Genomic DNA, 15,111 nt, shown 5'->3' with positions numbered 1-15,111 from the left:
ACAAAATTGGTAAAGAACTATTTCTGTTCAAATTAATATTCAAAAAACTCCCATTCACTTGTTATATTTTTGAAATAATCCAATCACAAGCTTCAGAAGATTAAACAAACACACAGCTTAATAATTGGAGATTATCCACTGTAACTTGCATACACTTGGTACAAGGGTACTTTAGTTGAGAGTTGTTCCATCCAGAGTCTGCTGGATACTGGAGATTTTCCATGGTTTGCTTCTTAAACATTACTTCATCTCAGAGATCCAATATAAAATGGATGCACTTCCAGTCTTTAGAACTATGGTTTCTTGTGTATATCAGTGCACTTCCAGCTTCCTGAGTGAAATGTTGGAAGTCAAAAGAGCATAGTCTCAGATAGGTACACCAACCTGCACGCCAGCCAGGATATCAACTATACATCATGTAAGTAAGTTGATTTAAAGTGATGAGGCATTATGTCCTTGGAAAATGTGAATTTGGCATGGCTCTCATTTCTACACTGCACCTTGAAGATGCATCCAAAGGTACATTTATTCATGAAATGCACTGAAGGAATTGGATGTTTGCATTAGAGCTTAACATAGAAGAGGGGTAAATGTGGGATAGATTAGAAGGCAATGCTTTGTGGCATATAATCTTGGCCATTTGTCCAACCTATATTGTACTTCTGGGTTGTCTTATCATTACAATCTTCTCCATGGGTTGCCACCTCAATGTGGTGGAGAAGCTGGTGTGCTCTGATGATCCCTTCAGTAATGTGGTCAGAAGCTCATTGCTTGTGGTAGGGCCACCCATGGTGACAAGATTAGGGGGAGGTGCCAGACAAAGCATGGTCAAAAAAGTCCTCAATGGCAGAACAGACAAAGGGAGACTGTGCATCTCACCCGCTGCAAAGGCGGAAGAAGGCTGCAGCAGCAACAGCTAGGTGGTCCCAGTCATCATGGTTTGATACACCAAAATCCAAACACCAACTCGTCATGATCATGTGGACAATGACAGCACCCCAGGGTCCCACGTTAAACAAAGTCATACACAGACTTCTACTATTTGCCAAGTTTTGTGGCAATGGAGAATCATTGACAAGGACAGAGTTGTGAATCTGGGAGCCCCTAGTTAAGGGGCAGTAGCATCTATGACTAAGCAGCCCTCATCAATATACCTCTCTGCTCACTGCAAACAAGGAGGGGGCTAGAAAAGATGCCTTGAAAATAAGCTGTCCCACTTTCTCCTGGCCGGGGAACCACACCCGGCAAAATCACCACCTTTTTGGTCAAATAAAGAAAACTTTAAATTTCGTAACTTGGAATTTTAGAACACTCATGGATAATCTCAAGAGTGGCAGTCTAGAAAGAAGAATTGCAATTATAATACAAGCTAAAAAGACTCCAAATTGACATCACCACCCTCAGTGAGGCATACCTTCCTGGGGAGAGGCAGCTGAAGGGACAAACAGGAAGTTATACCTCCTACTGGAAAGGCTGACAACAATCCTCGTCTCCATGGAGTTGATTTTTCCATCGAGAATAGAATCTTGGATGAACTGCCAGAACTCTCCAATTGCATTAAGTGAAAGACTCATGACACTTCATCTACAACATAGCCGTAACCAACATGCCTCCATCAGTGCTTATGCCCTGATCCTTGACTCCGATAAAGAGTCATAGAGGTCTACAGCACAGAAAAAGGCCCTTTGGCCCATCGAGTCTGCTCTGATCAAACAAGTACCTGACTATTCTAATCCCATTTTCCAGCACTGGGCCCATAGCCTTGTATGCCATGGCATCACCAGTACACATCCAAATACTTCTTAAATGTTATGAGGGTTTTTACCTCTTTCATCCTTTCAGGCAATGAGTTCTAGATTCCCACCACCCTCTGGGTGAAAAAATTCTTCCTCACATCCCCTTTAAACCTCCTGCCCCTTATCTTAAATCTATGCCCCCTGGTTATTGATTCCTCCACCAAGGGGAAAAGTTCCTTCCTGTCTACCCTATCTATCCCCATCATCATTTTATACACCTCAATCAAGTACCCCCTCAATCATCTCTGCTCCAGGGAAAATAACCCCAGTCTATCCAATCTCTCCTCATAACTAAAACTCTCCAGCCCAGACATCATCCCGATAAATCTCCTCTGCACTCTCTCTAGTGCAATCACATCTTTCCTATAATGCGGATTTCAGAACTGCACGCAATACTCTTGCTGTGGCCTAACCAACGTTTTATACGGTTCCAGCATAACCTCCCTGCTCTTATATTCCGTGCCTCAGCTAATAAAGGTAAGTATCCCATATGCCTTCTTAAGCACCTTATCTACCTGTCCCGCTACCTTAAGGGACCAGTGGACATGCACACCAAGGTTCCTCTGATCCTTGGTACTACCCAGGGTCCTACCATTCATCGTGTATTCCCATGCCTTGTTTGTCCTGCCCAAGTGCATCACCTCACACTTATCCAGATTAAATTCCATTTGCCACTGATCAGCCCATCCATATCCTTCTGTAATCCAAGGCTATCCTCCTCACTACGTACCACCCCACCAATTTTCATGTTAAGGACATTAAGGAAAAGTTCTATTTTGACCTGATGAAGTCATCACCGCCTTTCCTGAGGAAGAAATGATCATCCTTCTGAGGAACTTCAATGCCATGTTGGCTGTGACCGCAATGTCTGGAACGATTGGGATAAAAGAAGTGGGAAAAGCCAATGTAATGGTGCCCTCCTGCTGACAAAAGTGTGCTCAGCATGGCTTCATTATAATAATCACCTTCTTCTGCCAGAAGGTCAAATACAAAATCACATGGAGGCATCCTCAATCAAAGCATTGGCACCTCCTGAATTGTGTCATTATTTGGATCAAATATCTAAGTGATACCCATATCACTTGATCCACGAGGGGAACTGATGCCTGCTGGACAGATCATAGAATTGTTCGATCGGTGATGAACATCCACCTAGCAACAAGTCACTGCAAGACCCAAAAGTCAAGAGGAAGAAGATCATGTCTCAGCCCTAAAGCAGCCTAGCTGAAGAAAGGAATTCCAAATGCAGCTCACAACTAATCTGGAAAATCTTTACACATCCAACTCAATTCCAGAACAGTGGGATCAAATAAAGTCAGCTGTACTAGGTTCCTGTGCTAGACTACTGGGTTTGAGGATTGCTGTCACCAGGACTAGTTTCATGAAAGTGATGTTCAAATATGACCCCCAGAACAAAAACAAGCAGCCTTCACTGCCTGGCAGAACAACTCAAGGTAGCAAGTCAAGAGGGCAGCATTCCAACAGCTCAAGGCTGACACCCAAAGACAAATCCAGAAGATAAAGGGCATATGGTCGGAAGAGAAAGCCCGAGATATCCAACAATATGCTGATCGTTATGGCATGCAAATTATTTTTGAGCCACCAAGGCCATTTATAGACCAAGGTCAAAAGGACAAAATCCCCATCGCTCACAGGATGCTGTTTCTCTTCTTAGGGATGACAATGCTATCCATCAATTCTGGAAAGGACATTTTCAATAACCCAACTGTGAATTCAGTGGCAGTTAATACTCTCCAGTTATCCCCCAGTACCCTGTGGTAGAATCCATGGGTGAACCACCATCAATAGGAGAGCTGCAACAAGCTACCAAATGGATGAAAAAAGACAAGAAAGTCTGCAGCCCCCATGGTATTCCAGCTGAGGTCTTCAAAGCTGGTGGGCGTATTGCTCACATCAAGGTTCCATGCTTTCATCCTATGGATTTGGAGGGAAAGAGAACTCACCACCTCGCACTGCTCCCTTCAAGAATGCAACAAATGTAACCATGTTCAAGAAGGGAGATAAATCATGCTGTGGAAGCTATCAAGGTATTTTCCTGTTGTCCATAGTAAGGAAAGTGCTAACATACAGCCTCCTAAATGCCTACTTCCTGTAGGAGGAAATCCTCCCAGAGACAGTGTGACACTCAACCTTCTGGAGGAAGCTCCAACACTGTTTCTTATGTCTGAAAAATCCAAGATAAATAACAAGAGCAACACCAGGAAATCTTCATTGCATTCACTGACTTGACTAAAGCATTTGACTCAGTAAACTGTGAGGCTCTGTGGATTGTGCTCCAAAGATGTAGATGTCCAAGAAACTTCATAACAATACTGCAATTGCTTCATGATGATATGACAACAACTGTCTTGAGTGTGAGATCTGAAACAGCCACCTTCAAAATCTAGACAAACAAGACTGTGTGACAGCCTCCATACTATTTACAATCTACCTGACAGTAGTTATTCACCTCATAAAATATCAACTGCCCTCTGGTGTCAATATTAAGTACCATCTTGATGGAAAAGTCTTCATCCACAGTTGCCTCCCCAAAACTAAACTGACTACCAGAGACCACTGACCCACAGTTTGCAGTTGACTGCAATGTCATTGGCTTGCAAATCTGGTGCAGAGAAGGCAATCTCGATCTCTAATTTTGCATACAAGAAACTTGGCCTGCCCTTGAATGTTGCCAAAACAAAACTAGTATCAACCCACACCTGGTCAGCTGAGTATTCCAACTCCCATATATATTGAAGGAGAGACTCTGGAATATGTTGCGCACTTCCCATATCTTGGCAGCCACCTTTCTCAAAAGGCCACCATTAACGAGGATATCCAACACTGTATCAGCTATGCCAGCTCAGTCTTCTACAAACTATGGCAGCGAATATTTGACAACAAAGACCTCCGCAAGTCAATTCAAGTTCCATGATTTCCTGTTGCCTGGCGTTTCTTTATTTTACTCTACACCCAGCAAAGGCTGACATAATATTGGCCCAACATGCAGCCAATAAATGTGCACATCCCTTTAAATTTAGGCTACTGATTAGAATTTCCATCTTTCCCATTAGGTAGCTCCTTGTATAAGGCCAAAGCTGCACAGGGCAACTATAAATAATTGCTCAAATGCACTGTCCACATAAAATTGTGGTCAGGCATGCTGCTGGTTAAAAACTGAACAGTCAGCCTAAACCTCAGCTACAGTAAAAATAAATCAAACATATTTTTCACCACAGCTCCACGACCAATTAATATAGTATTTCTTGTATAGACGCAAGTCTCAAGGGAGTTGAATGATATGAAACAATAAGTAAAGGACATTTGAGGAGGCATGCAAAGACTGTAGGTACATCAGAATAGGTGCATTTTGAAAATGAGGTGATGCACAACAAAACAAAACTGTTTAGGAAGGGAATTACAAAGGGCAAGAGCATACTGATTGAAAGAGTAGGCTTTGATGGGAGAAGTAGAGGGAATGAGGACCAAGCAGAGGTCCAGAATCAAAGAAAAGGGAAGAAATGGGCTGTGATGTACAACTGGAAACTGAAGAATTTGTTCAGAATTTGAATCTTCTGAAGACTTCAGGTTTTAAACCAATGCACAAGGACATAGTAGCAGATGGATAATGGGTGTGCAGGAAAGGATTTGGATTATAGAGTTCTAGATTAGCTAAAGTTTATGAATGATGGATGTAAATTATGCTAGCAAGGAGAGCACTTGAGAATTTGATTGCTGAGTTAACAAGGGATTCAGCAGCAGAAGGGCTAAGGTATAAGTGAAGAATGTTCCATTGGCGGAAGACAGTAGCGATTAACTATATTTATAGTTAATAGCTCAGTTCTGGATGAAAGAGATGCATTGTCAGATGTAGCCTAAATGGGGCACCAGGGAGATTAATGACAGAACTAGATGCATGTCACATGCCTATCCTACATAATATCTGATTGTTGAATTATACTTAAAGACTTAGTGTTGAAATAACGTTAACAGTAAGTGATAAACTGACCCCGTAAACTTGCAGAAGGCAAAAGTGAGTAAGGGGTGACCAGAAAGAGAGTCCTGGGCACACTGTAGTACAAAGTACTAAAGAGAGGTGTCATAAATTGGAACAGGCAGTTGTAGAACCACAAGATTGCAGTAGCAGGGGTATTGCTGATTACAAATGAACAACCATCCTGAGTAAAACAGTATGTAGAAGCTTTTAAACACAGAGAATGCATTTGACCATAGGCTGACCTTATCCATGGTGTGTTTTTTAAAAAAATAAATTCTATAACTGGTTTCAAAGAGTCATTTATGGCAAAGAAAGAGGCCAAACAGCCCATCAAGTCCATGCTTTCTACCCGCAGAGCAATCGAGTCAGTATCACTTCTCTGCTCTGGTCCTCGTAGCCCTGCAAATTTATTTCCTTCAAGAGTCCAACCAAATTCCTTTTGAAATCATTGACCACTGGTTTACTGCCATAGTTAACAAACAAGTGGGATATGCAGGAATTCTCATTCAAAAAGACAGCCAACAAAGCAGCAATATAAGCTTTCATTAGATAAAATCCTTGAAATTTGCAACAGAATTATTTCAATATTTTTCCACTGAATTAAAAATTCTTCTGTAAAACGCTGCTAAAATGCCCCACCTTGAAATATCCACTGCATTCTGTAGATTGTAAGTGTGGAACATTTCAATGAGGAACACAACAATGGAAAGAGAGAACAAGAGTTCAACTTTAAGCTTTCTTTCTAGTCAGCTCTTACTTTTTCTTTTATTAGTTCACTTATTACAAGATGCATTATACAATGTTAAAATTCCTCAAGCTTTACCTGGTTCCTCTGGAAACAAAAATTGCACGCCCATAGTTTTGCTCTGTAGTCCACTTGACTGTTTTAAAATGAGACAAAAATCAGTAATTCATTTTTATTACTTCTGGAAAACAACTTTATTTTTTCATTATGATGACATACATTACTAATTGTATTTGTTCTAACTATTCCTAAAATAGGTAACATTATCTTTTGTTATGCAGTTGTCCTATCTACACACAAAACTCACCGGACAAGTGAAACTTGCAAATCATCATCATGCCTTCTACTAGTCTGGTAAAGTACTCCAGACTATGTCACTTGGAGATGTTTTGTGCTTGATGATATGATTTAAAATAAACAGAATATTTAACATGTTTTGTCTTTCCCTTGAAAACCGAGTCTAGTTTGAACAGTCACCGAATACCTGTAAGGATAACTCTCAATTTTCACTCGTGCTTCAAGGACAGTGCTGGTCTAACTCAGCATCACAACCGAAATTTGGGATTCACTGGAGTGACACACTGAACTTGTGCATCATTCCTGTCATCGTGCGCTATATTGGTACACTAATGAGATATACCAGTACATTATTTTTAAATGGTAAGAATCACTTATCCTTATTATGAATGAGATTTATGGAGGGTTTTTAGTTTCTATTCTGCATTCTTTCTACCTGATGCTTTTACAGCAAGCACAAGATCAAACAGCTGATGACATAATATTCCAAAAGTCATCTTCAGAATTGTATAGCAGCAGGCATCACAGTAAGCCTACTATATTGGCACTAAGTAGAAATATAGTGGGTCATTATCTCTACAGTTATGTAGAGACTGTAGTATCAGGAGTAAAAGAGCAATTAAATCTTTATTAAAATCTCCATAAACAGTATTCTATATTCATCACATTTCAAAAAACTTTCCATGGATTATTAATTTTTCAAGACAGTTAAAATATTTTCAGCTATTCTTACTCGATGTATATAATGTTAAATCAGTACCACATGGTCCTCCAGTCAGAACACATGTAAAGATATCCTTTATCTCTCCATTAAAGTTTACCTGACTAAATCATCAGGGAAATTGACAGAGGAGTTACTGTATTTGACAGTGCAAGTAAGCTGAATATAATCAACTCACATTGCTTCAAGGACCCTGACACTGCAAGCAGCATGCTTTCATTCAGTTTCCAATAAGACAGCACCACAATCATATCAACACTCATGCTTTAAGTGTAGAATAAATGATAGGCTATCAACAGCCTCTATTTTAAAATGAAAGCCTGTGATGTAAATTGAGACTCCCCACAATTAGTCTAAAGATCATATCAAGATGGGATTTATACACTAGTGATCACATACAACTCTTGTACAAAAGAGAAATTGCCCCAGATTCCTTTGCTATTAACCAAAATGGAACCCATATTGGAAAATGTTACAAAATGCACTTTTATGTGACTTTTATGGTCAATTAAACAAACCAGCCTAAGATAACACTGTAGGCACAAGCACCTTGCAATAAGTGAAATTGCAAATCCAGGATAAAAAAATGTAAAAAATGATCAGATGAAATGGAAAAACTAGCTGAAGGACTGTAATCTAATCAAAGGAGTTCAGATGTCTATTACTATACATTGAAAATATAGCGCTTGGGTGAGAGTTGGGTCGTCAGTGGGGGGGGTGTGGAGGTCAGGTCAGTGGATCGGATGGGGGCAGTTTGGGAGGACAGATCAGTGTTGTTGTTACCTGGGAGTTAGAAGTAGTTTTAATTCTTTTAACTTTTCCTGGACAACCTATTCTGGTTAGACAGTTGGAACCATCCAAAGTTAGCAATTTAAATTGTACTTTCAGATGGTTCCAATTGCAGGGCTTTTGCCCAATGGAAGCATGAACTTCCCAGGTAATTGCTGTGCAATCCTTACCTTGGGACCTCTGGTGGGGGCGGGGTGGGGGTGGGCTTCCCCAGCGCACCTTTGGGTTAACCCACATTTACAACGCCCTGGAGTCCAGAAGTTACAGGCCATAATGTACAAAGAACTAAAAGGGTTTTAAAATTAGTCAGTTCTTATCTTTTGAAACAAAATATCAACAGTGAAATTCCAGATGCAGTACCATAACGGATTAAGGACAGCCCTGCAGGTAGCCCTGCTGCACAGCACAGGTTCATACTGTATTGGTGGCAGATCTGGACGTTCTTTTAAAGGAGTAAAGAGACAAGCCAAAGGAACCACCATGCGCGTAGCTTCGAGTCGACTGGATGGCCACACATTCCAGCTGAACCGAACACCATCACGCTCTTCATTCTGTTGAATGAATTCCTGGTACGCTGTCATGACCATGGAGGTGTTCTATAAGAAAAAAAAAATCTCAGAATTGTTACAACACAGAAAGAGGCCATTGAACATGTTGTGTGTCTGTGCCAGTTCTCCAAATGAGCAATTCACTTAGTGCCACTCCCCCGCCTTTTTCCCGTAACCCTGCATATTCTTCCTTTTCAAATAACATTTAAGGACAGTAAGTTGCTTTGAATGAATCACAAATACATTGAAAATATTATTTTAGCATAATTTAAGCCTCATTGTTACATTTTTATATTTAAAAATATTATCACCCTCTTATGTAAGTCCCTGGAGGGGGAGATTTTTTATAAAAATAACATATACAAGTCACATCCTCCTTCCTTATTTCTGGATGGCCTTCCTGCCCAGCCGCCATTTGAGGACCTTATGTAGGCACAGCAAGCAAAGCTAATAGGCTTTCACGGGGTTTTGCCCACTCAAGGCACGCAGAGTGCCTGATTGAAGGACTGGACACCTAAACTGGGGGTCAGGGTATGTGTGTGAGACCTAAATTGGGGAGGGTCAGGGCCTTGGGTGGGTGTCGTATCAGCAGCAGCCACTGCCTCCCTGGTGACGCCTCTGTTCAATAGAGTTGCCAGCCTCTGATTGGCTGGCAGCTCTGGTGGGCAGGAATTCTACCCTCGGGGTCTGTGATCCCATGAAAGACCTGCTGTCCAGTTATGTGCCTGTGTGGCACTTAATATGGCAGGTCTTCCCTAAAAAGCATAACGCAGGGTTTTGCCAGCTCTCCAGCTGGCAGGCCAGACACCTGTCACCCTCATTAAATTTTTTTAAACGATATTACAACAGCCTTATATATTTCTTTATGTACACATACAACATTAGGCTAGAATAGGATACAAGGCAATTTTAAAAAGTCTCTAGGAATTACTTCAATTTCTGAACTGCTTGTCACACAAACATTGCAGTTTCTTATAACAAAGGATATCTTGAAACACTTAAATTCCACAATACATACTAAGTTAAGTTATTCAAAGTGCTGGGTCAGACAGCACAACATTCACTGCATTTGTAGAAGAAAGGTCTTGCTGCCTCAATAGAAAAATGAAAACAATCTAAATAATAATTCAAACTGTGTGGCACTGGATCTGCTCAATCCCAACATTGCACAATTCACAGATCAAAAGTTCAGCATCTGGACAGCAAATTGTACTGTATTATTTGATTGAGTATTATACTGTAAATGTCAAAAGTTACCTAATCACTGCAAATTCTCAAGTTTAGAGAGCAGTAAACATAGTTCTAATAACACAGGAGTATCATAAGTATATATACTTATGGCTGTTTGAGGGAAATTTTCTTCAGAAGAAAATAAAAATTGCAGTCATGTTACACACTTTTTGACCTAGCATCAGAAATTTACAACCACCTACCAGACTGAAAATTTCCCTCAAACAGCCATTAAACCTCAAGCTGAATTTATTTCTTGCAACATTAAACATAACTCCATCTTTCATTATAAAACATCATACCACTGAACTTTTGTAAACAACACTACAAATATCACCCAGTGTGCTTGAAATAAAACTAAATAACTGATTCAATTTTATAACGGAAACTTTCCAGGGCGGTCCCGGCACCTTCCCCAGAGCGGACCAGTTCCAAGAACAGCTCCCATGTCAAACACCGAAATTGTGTTATACCAGCACCAACCAAGTACACCTCAAGGCAACCAGCTCCCTTGCATAAAAATTGCAAATCAGGAATCAAGTGTACACATAAAGGCTTTGCCATTACACAAATGGATATGGAGAAACAGCTTCAAATTGTGCATGAGTCCCAGTGTAAGGAGGCAGGTAACCACCAATAGATCAAGTAAAGAATTTAGAAAGAATTTCTTTACACAGAGACTAGTGAGAATGTCATATGGAGTGGCTAGAGCAGGTAACATCGGTGCATTGAAGGACAGGATTGATGCCTACATGAGGAAGAAGGGAATAGAGGGCTCTGGGCATAGGGGGAAAAGAGGTAATTAGAGGAGGAGGTGGTTGAATGTAAACATAGTTGAGCTGAAAGGCTTGTTTCTGTGTAGCAGATTATATTATATTTGGGTGTCTTCGATTGACCTCCAAGTTATTATGGCCTATTTCTCAGATCATAGAATGATTATAGCACAGCAGGCCATCAGCCCATCATGCCTGTGCTGGCTCTTGGAAAGAGCTACCATTTAGTCCCACACTTCGGCTCTTTCCCCACTGCCCTGAAAAGATTTTCCCTTAAAATATTTATTCAATTCTCTTTTGAATGTTGCTAATGAATCTGCATCCGCCACCCTTTCGGCTTTCCAGGTCACAATAACTGGCTGTGCAAAAAAATGTTTCCTCAGGTTGTCTCTAGTTTTTTTTATTGTCAATCCATGTTCTCTGGTTACTAGCCCTTCTGCCAACTCTATTTACTGTATCAAAACAATTCATATTTTGAACATCTTTATCAAATTTCCTCTTAATAATTTCTGTTCCAAGGAGAAAAACCCCAGTGTGTCCAGTCTCTCCCCATAACTGAAGTCCCTCAACCCTACAACCATTCTAGCAAATCTATTCTGCACCTTCTCTAAGGCCTTAATATCCTCCCCAAGGTGTAGCTCCAAGAATTGTACACAATATTGCAGGTAAAGCCTAACCAGTATTCGCTAAAGGTTTAGCATAACTTGTGCTCTATTATTCTATCAAAATAACCCATATGATCTTTGAAATAGCCTTCTCAACTTTACCAGCCACCTTCAAAGATTTCTGCCCGTCTGTTCCTGCAGCACCTTTAAAATTGTACCATTTAATTTATATTGCTTTTCATCAATTCTTTCAACCAAAATGTATCACTTTCACTTCATACTTCTCTGCATTAAATTTCACCTACCATGGTCTATTTCACCAGTCTGTCTATATCACTGTGAAGTCTGTTTTTATCCACTTCATTGTTTACTGTGTTTAAGTTTCATATCATCTGCAAACTTAGAAATTAGGCCCCTACCCAAGTTAAATCATTTATATCAAAAAGGGCATTGGTCCTAATGTCAACTCCTGGGTAACACCACTGTAGGTTCCCTCCACCCTGAAAAACCACAATTCACCATTACTCTTGGCTTTCTGTTCCTTCATCAACTTTGTACCATGCTGCAACTGTCCTTTATTTCCATGGGCTTTACATTTTGCTAACAAGTCTATTACATGGTACTTTGTCAAATACCTTTTGTCAAAGTCCAAATACACAACACCATACAAACATATGAGTTAAGAGGAGTAGGCCATTCAGCCCCTTGAGCCTGCTCCGCCACTCAGTAAGATCAAGGCTGATCTCATTGTGGCCTCAACTCCACATTTCACTTACCCCTGACAGATTTTTAACTAACAAGGCACTCAAAGGTTATCTACCCCTGCCTTAAAAATATTTAATAACCCTGTCTCCACCACTCTCTGAGGAAGAGAGTTCCAAAGATTTACAACTCTTAGAGACATTTCTCCTTATCTCCATCATTTATTTTAAATTGTGACCCCTAGTTCTAGTCTCTCCCACAAGGAGAAATATCTTTTCAGCATCCATCCTGTCAAGTCCCAACACGATCTTATTTGTTTCAAATCACCTCTCATTCTTCTAACCTCCAATGGATACAAGCCTAGCCTATTCAACCTTTCCTCATAAGATAACCCATCCCATCCCAGGTATCAGTCGAATGAACCTTCTCTGAACTGCTTCTAACACATTTATATCCTTTTTAAATAAGGAGATGAAAACTGCAGAGTACTCTAGATGTGGTCTCACCAATACCCTGTACATTGTAGCAAAACATTCCTACTTTTATATTCCATTCCCCTTGCAATAAATGACAAAATTCCATTTGCCTTCCTAATCACTTGTTGTACCTGCATACTAACTTTTCCTGACTCATGTACCAAGACACCTAGACCCCACTGCACCTCAGTTCTGCGATCTCTCTCCAGTTATATAAATAATGTGCTGCTTTTCTATTCTTCCTGCCAAAGTGGACAAGTTCACATTCAGCAACCATTCTTCCCTCATCAATTCAAAGATGCTCATAAGAATTGAGCCAGATTTGTATACTGCCCTGCACCTGGACATCAAGGATGCCATCCAATATCGCCAAAGGGCACACCTTGCTTGCAGTATATAAATTCACCTGACTAAGGAGCATCATGAGATATGCTGAGCTCCTAAATGCTGAGATGAACTGAATTGTTTAAAATCCATAACACTTCTAGAAGGTTCCATGAGAGATTATGGGATAACAGGGGCATTAAACTGGCAACAAAACTTAAAGTCTACAAACATTAGTTTTACATCCTTACTATAGGTGTGTGATAGCTGCAACACTTAGGAGTTACCATATCGGAATCCTCAACTAACTCCATCAAGGTTGCCTCAGAAAGACTCATGAAAATTCTGTGGAAGCACAAGTCAGAGACTGTTGTGAGAAAAGCAAAAATGCGAAGCATAGAGGCAATGATAATACAGACACAATTAAATTGGGTTGGCCACTTAATCTGTTACTGGACTACCTAAGATGGTTTCCATGTTGAGCAAAAGCTTGGTGCTCTTCTGGTGGTTTGTTCAAAAGATACGCAAGAGTCTAAGAAATAGGAACAGGATTAGGTTACTTGGCTCCTTGAGCCTGCTCAATCGTTCGATAATATTACAGTTGATCTGACTATGGCTTTAACTCCACTTTCCTGCCTGCTGTCACCCCCCCCCCCCCTCCCCGCCCCGCCCCCACCATAATCCTAGGCTCCCCCGTAGATCAAAAATCTAACTCAGTTTTGAATATAATCAATTATCAAGCCTGCACTGTTATCTGGGGTAGAGACTTCTAAAGACTAACCACCCTCTGAAAATAAATTCCTCCTCATCTCCATCTTAAATGGGAGACTCGTTGTTTTTAAACTGGGCCCCCCAAGTTCTAGATTCCCCCATAAGAGGAAACATCCTCCCACCATCCATCCTGTCAAGCCCCCTCAGAATCTCGTATGTTTGACCAAGATCACCCCTCATTCTTCTAAATTCCAGAGTGTAGCCCAACCTGCTCAACTTTAGCTCATAAGACAACCCCTCCCTGCTAGGAATCAACCTAGCGAACTTTCTCTGAACAACCTCCAATGCAAGTATATCCCTCCTTAAATAAGGAGAACAAATACCCCTGTGACTGACCTTGAGTTGTTTTACTATGTTTAAGGCAGTATATAAATTGTTGTTGTTAATTGGAGATGACTCTTAACTATGAGTCCACAACTTTGGAGAAAGTATAATCATCGCTAATGTGAGGAACAAGAAATGAAAGGTAATTATTCTTTGAGCGGAGAGCGATTTGAGTGTTTGAGGCCCATCACCCAGTTTATTACTTTCAAACGAATGCTCAAATAGAAAATGGTCAACAAGCGAGAAGCCCAATCTTCTGCCAGAGAACAATCCCACTCCTACCCGGTTCCTCAATCTAACACTCAACTCGGCCTCTGAATCGGCCGATTAAAGAGGTGCCAATGGATCCAAACCAATGATACCCAGCAGCTCCATCCTTCACATTTCAAACTATTACACATCAGAGACTGATTGTCTGTCACCGACTGGCCAGTGATCTGCACAGCGTTAATCAGCAGAGCACTGAGACTGCTGAGGGTCACGGTCATCAACCACTTCACACCGATCCGGGGGAAAGGGGAGGCCGAGGCTCAACTGGACCGCAGGGAGTTGAGGGACTTGGAGTGAGCGGCTCACGTACCTGAGTGATCCCAGTTCCGATCCTGATCTTGGTCCTGATGCCGGCCCACGGTTCTCCCTCCAGCACGATCCGGCTCCCGAGCCCACAAGTCACTTCCTCTCTTAATGTCACTGACAGGAAGTACAGCTCAGCACGGGCCAGGCAGCGCCACGTCACTGAAGGTCCAGGGAGCGTCTGCAAATAGAAACTGCGGAGTTGCCATAAAGTGAAGAAACAACAGGGGAGCGTCTGTAAGTAATTTTCATCCTTCGAGGCGAAGATGACCATGTTCATCATCTGGGGTGTTTGGTAGAGTTCCAGTGGCTACGTAAATGATTACGGCTGCTCTGTGCCCAGAAGGTTCTGCTGCAAATAGAAGATACTGCAGATGATTGCGTTTTAGATGAATCACAGAACCACAGAATTTTCTACAGCGCAAAAGAAAGCCATTCTG

The 15,111-nt window shown here is 41.2% G+C and overlaps 1 protein-coding gene across 3 annotated transcripts in view; it reads right to left on the bottom strand.

Annotated features, from left to right (window-relative positions):
* The window catches only part of LOC121292561 (protein transport protein Sec23B), a 67,387-nt gene extending 52,579 nt beyond the window's left edge, over positions 1-14,808 (bottom strand). Inside the window, exons 1-3 of one of the 3 annotated variants that reach the window (XR_005946290.1) lie at positions 14,679-14,808; positions 8,706-8,941; positions 6,617-6,674 (exon numbers count right to left, since the gene is read on the bottom strand). Coding sequence is in view for 2 of the 3 variants with exons in the window: in XM_041214693.1 (XP_041070627.1) it covers positions 6,617-6,674; positions 8,706-8,932 (285 nt within the window). In the remaining variant the exon portion in view is untranslated. The remainder of the gene's footprint in view (positions 1-6,616; positions 6,675-8,705; positions 8,942-14,678) is intronic. The other 2 variants (XM_041214693.1, XM_041214706.1) reach the window with 2 other exon arrangements.
* Positions 14,809-15,111: the final 303 nt, after the last annotated feature.

This window comes from Carcharodon carcharias, chromosome 2 (genome assembly GCF_017639515.1).
Source record: "Carcharodon carcharias isolate sCarCar2 chromosome 2, sCarCar2.pri, whole genome shotgun sequence".
Lineage (NCBI taxonomy): Eukaryota > Metazoa > Chordata > Chondrichthyes > Lamniformes > Lamnidae > Carcharodon > Carcharodon carcharias.
This window is presented reverse-complemented; position numbering and strand designations above follow the sequence as displayed.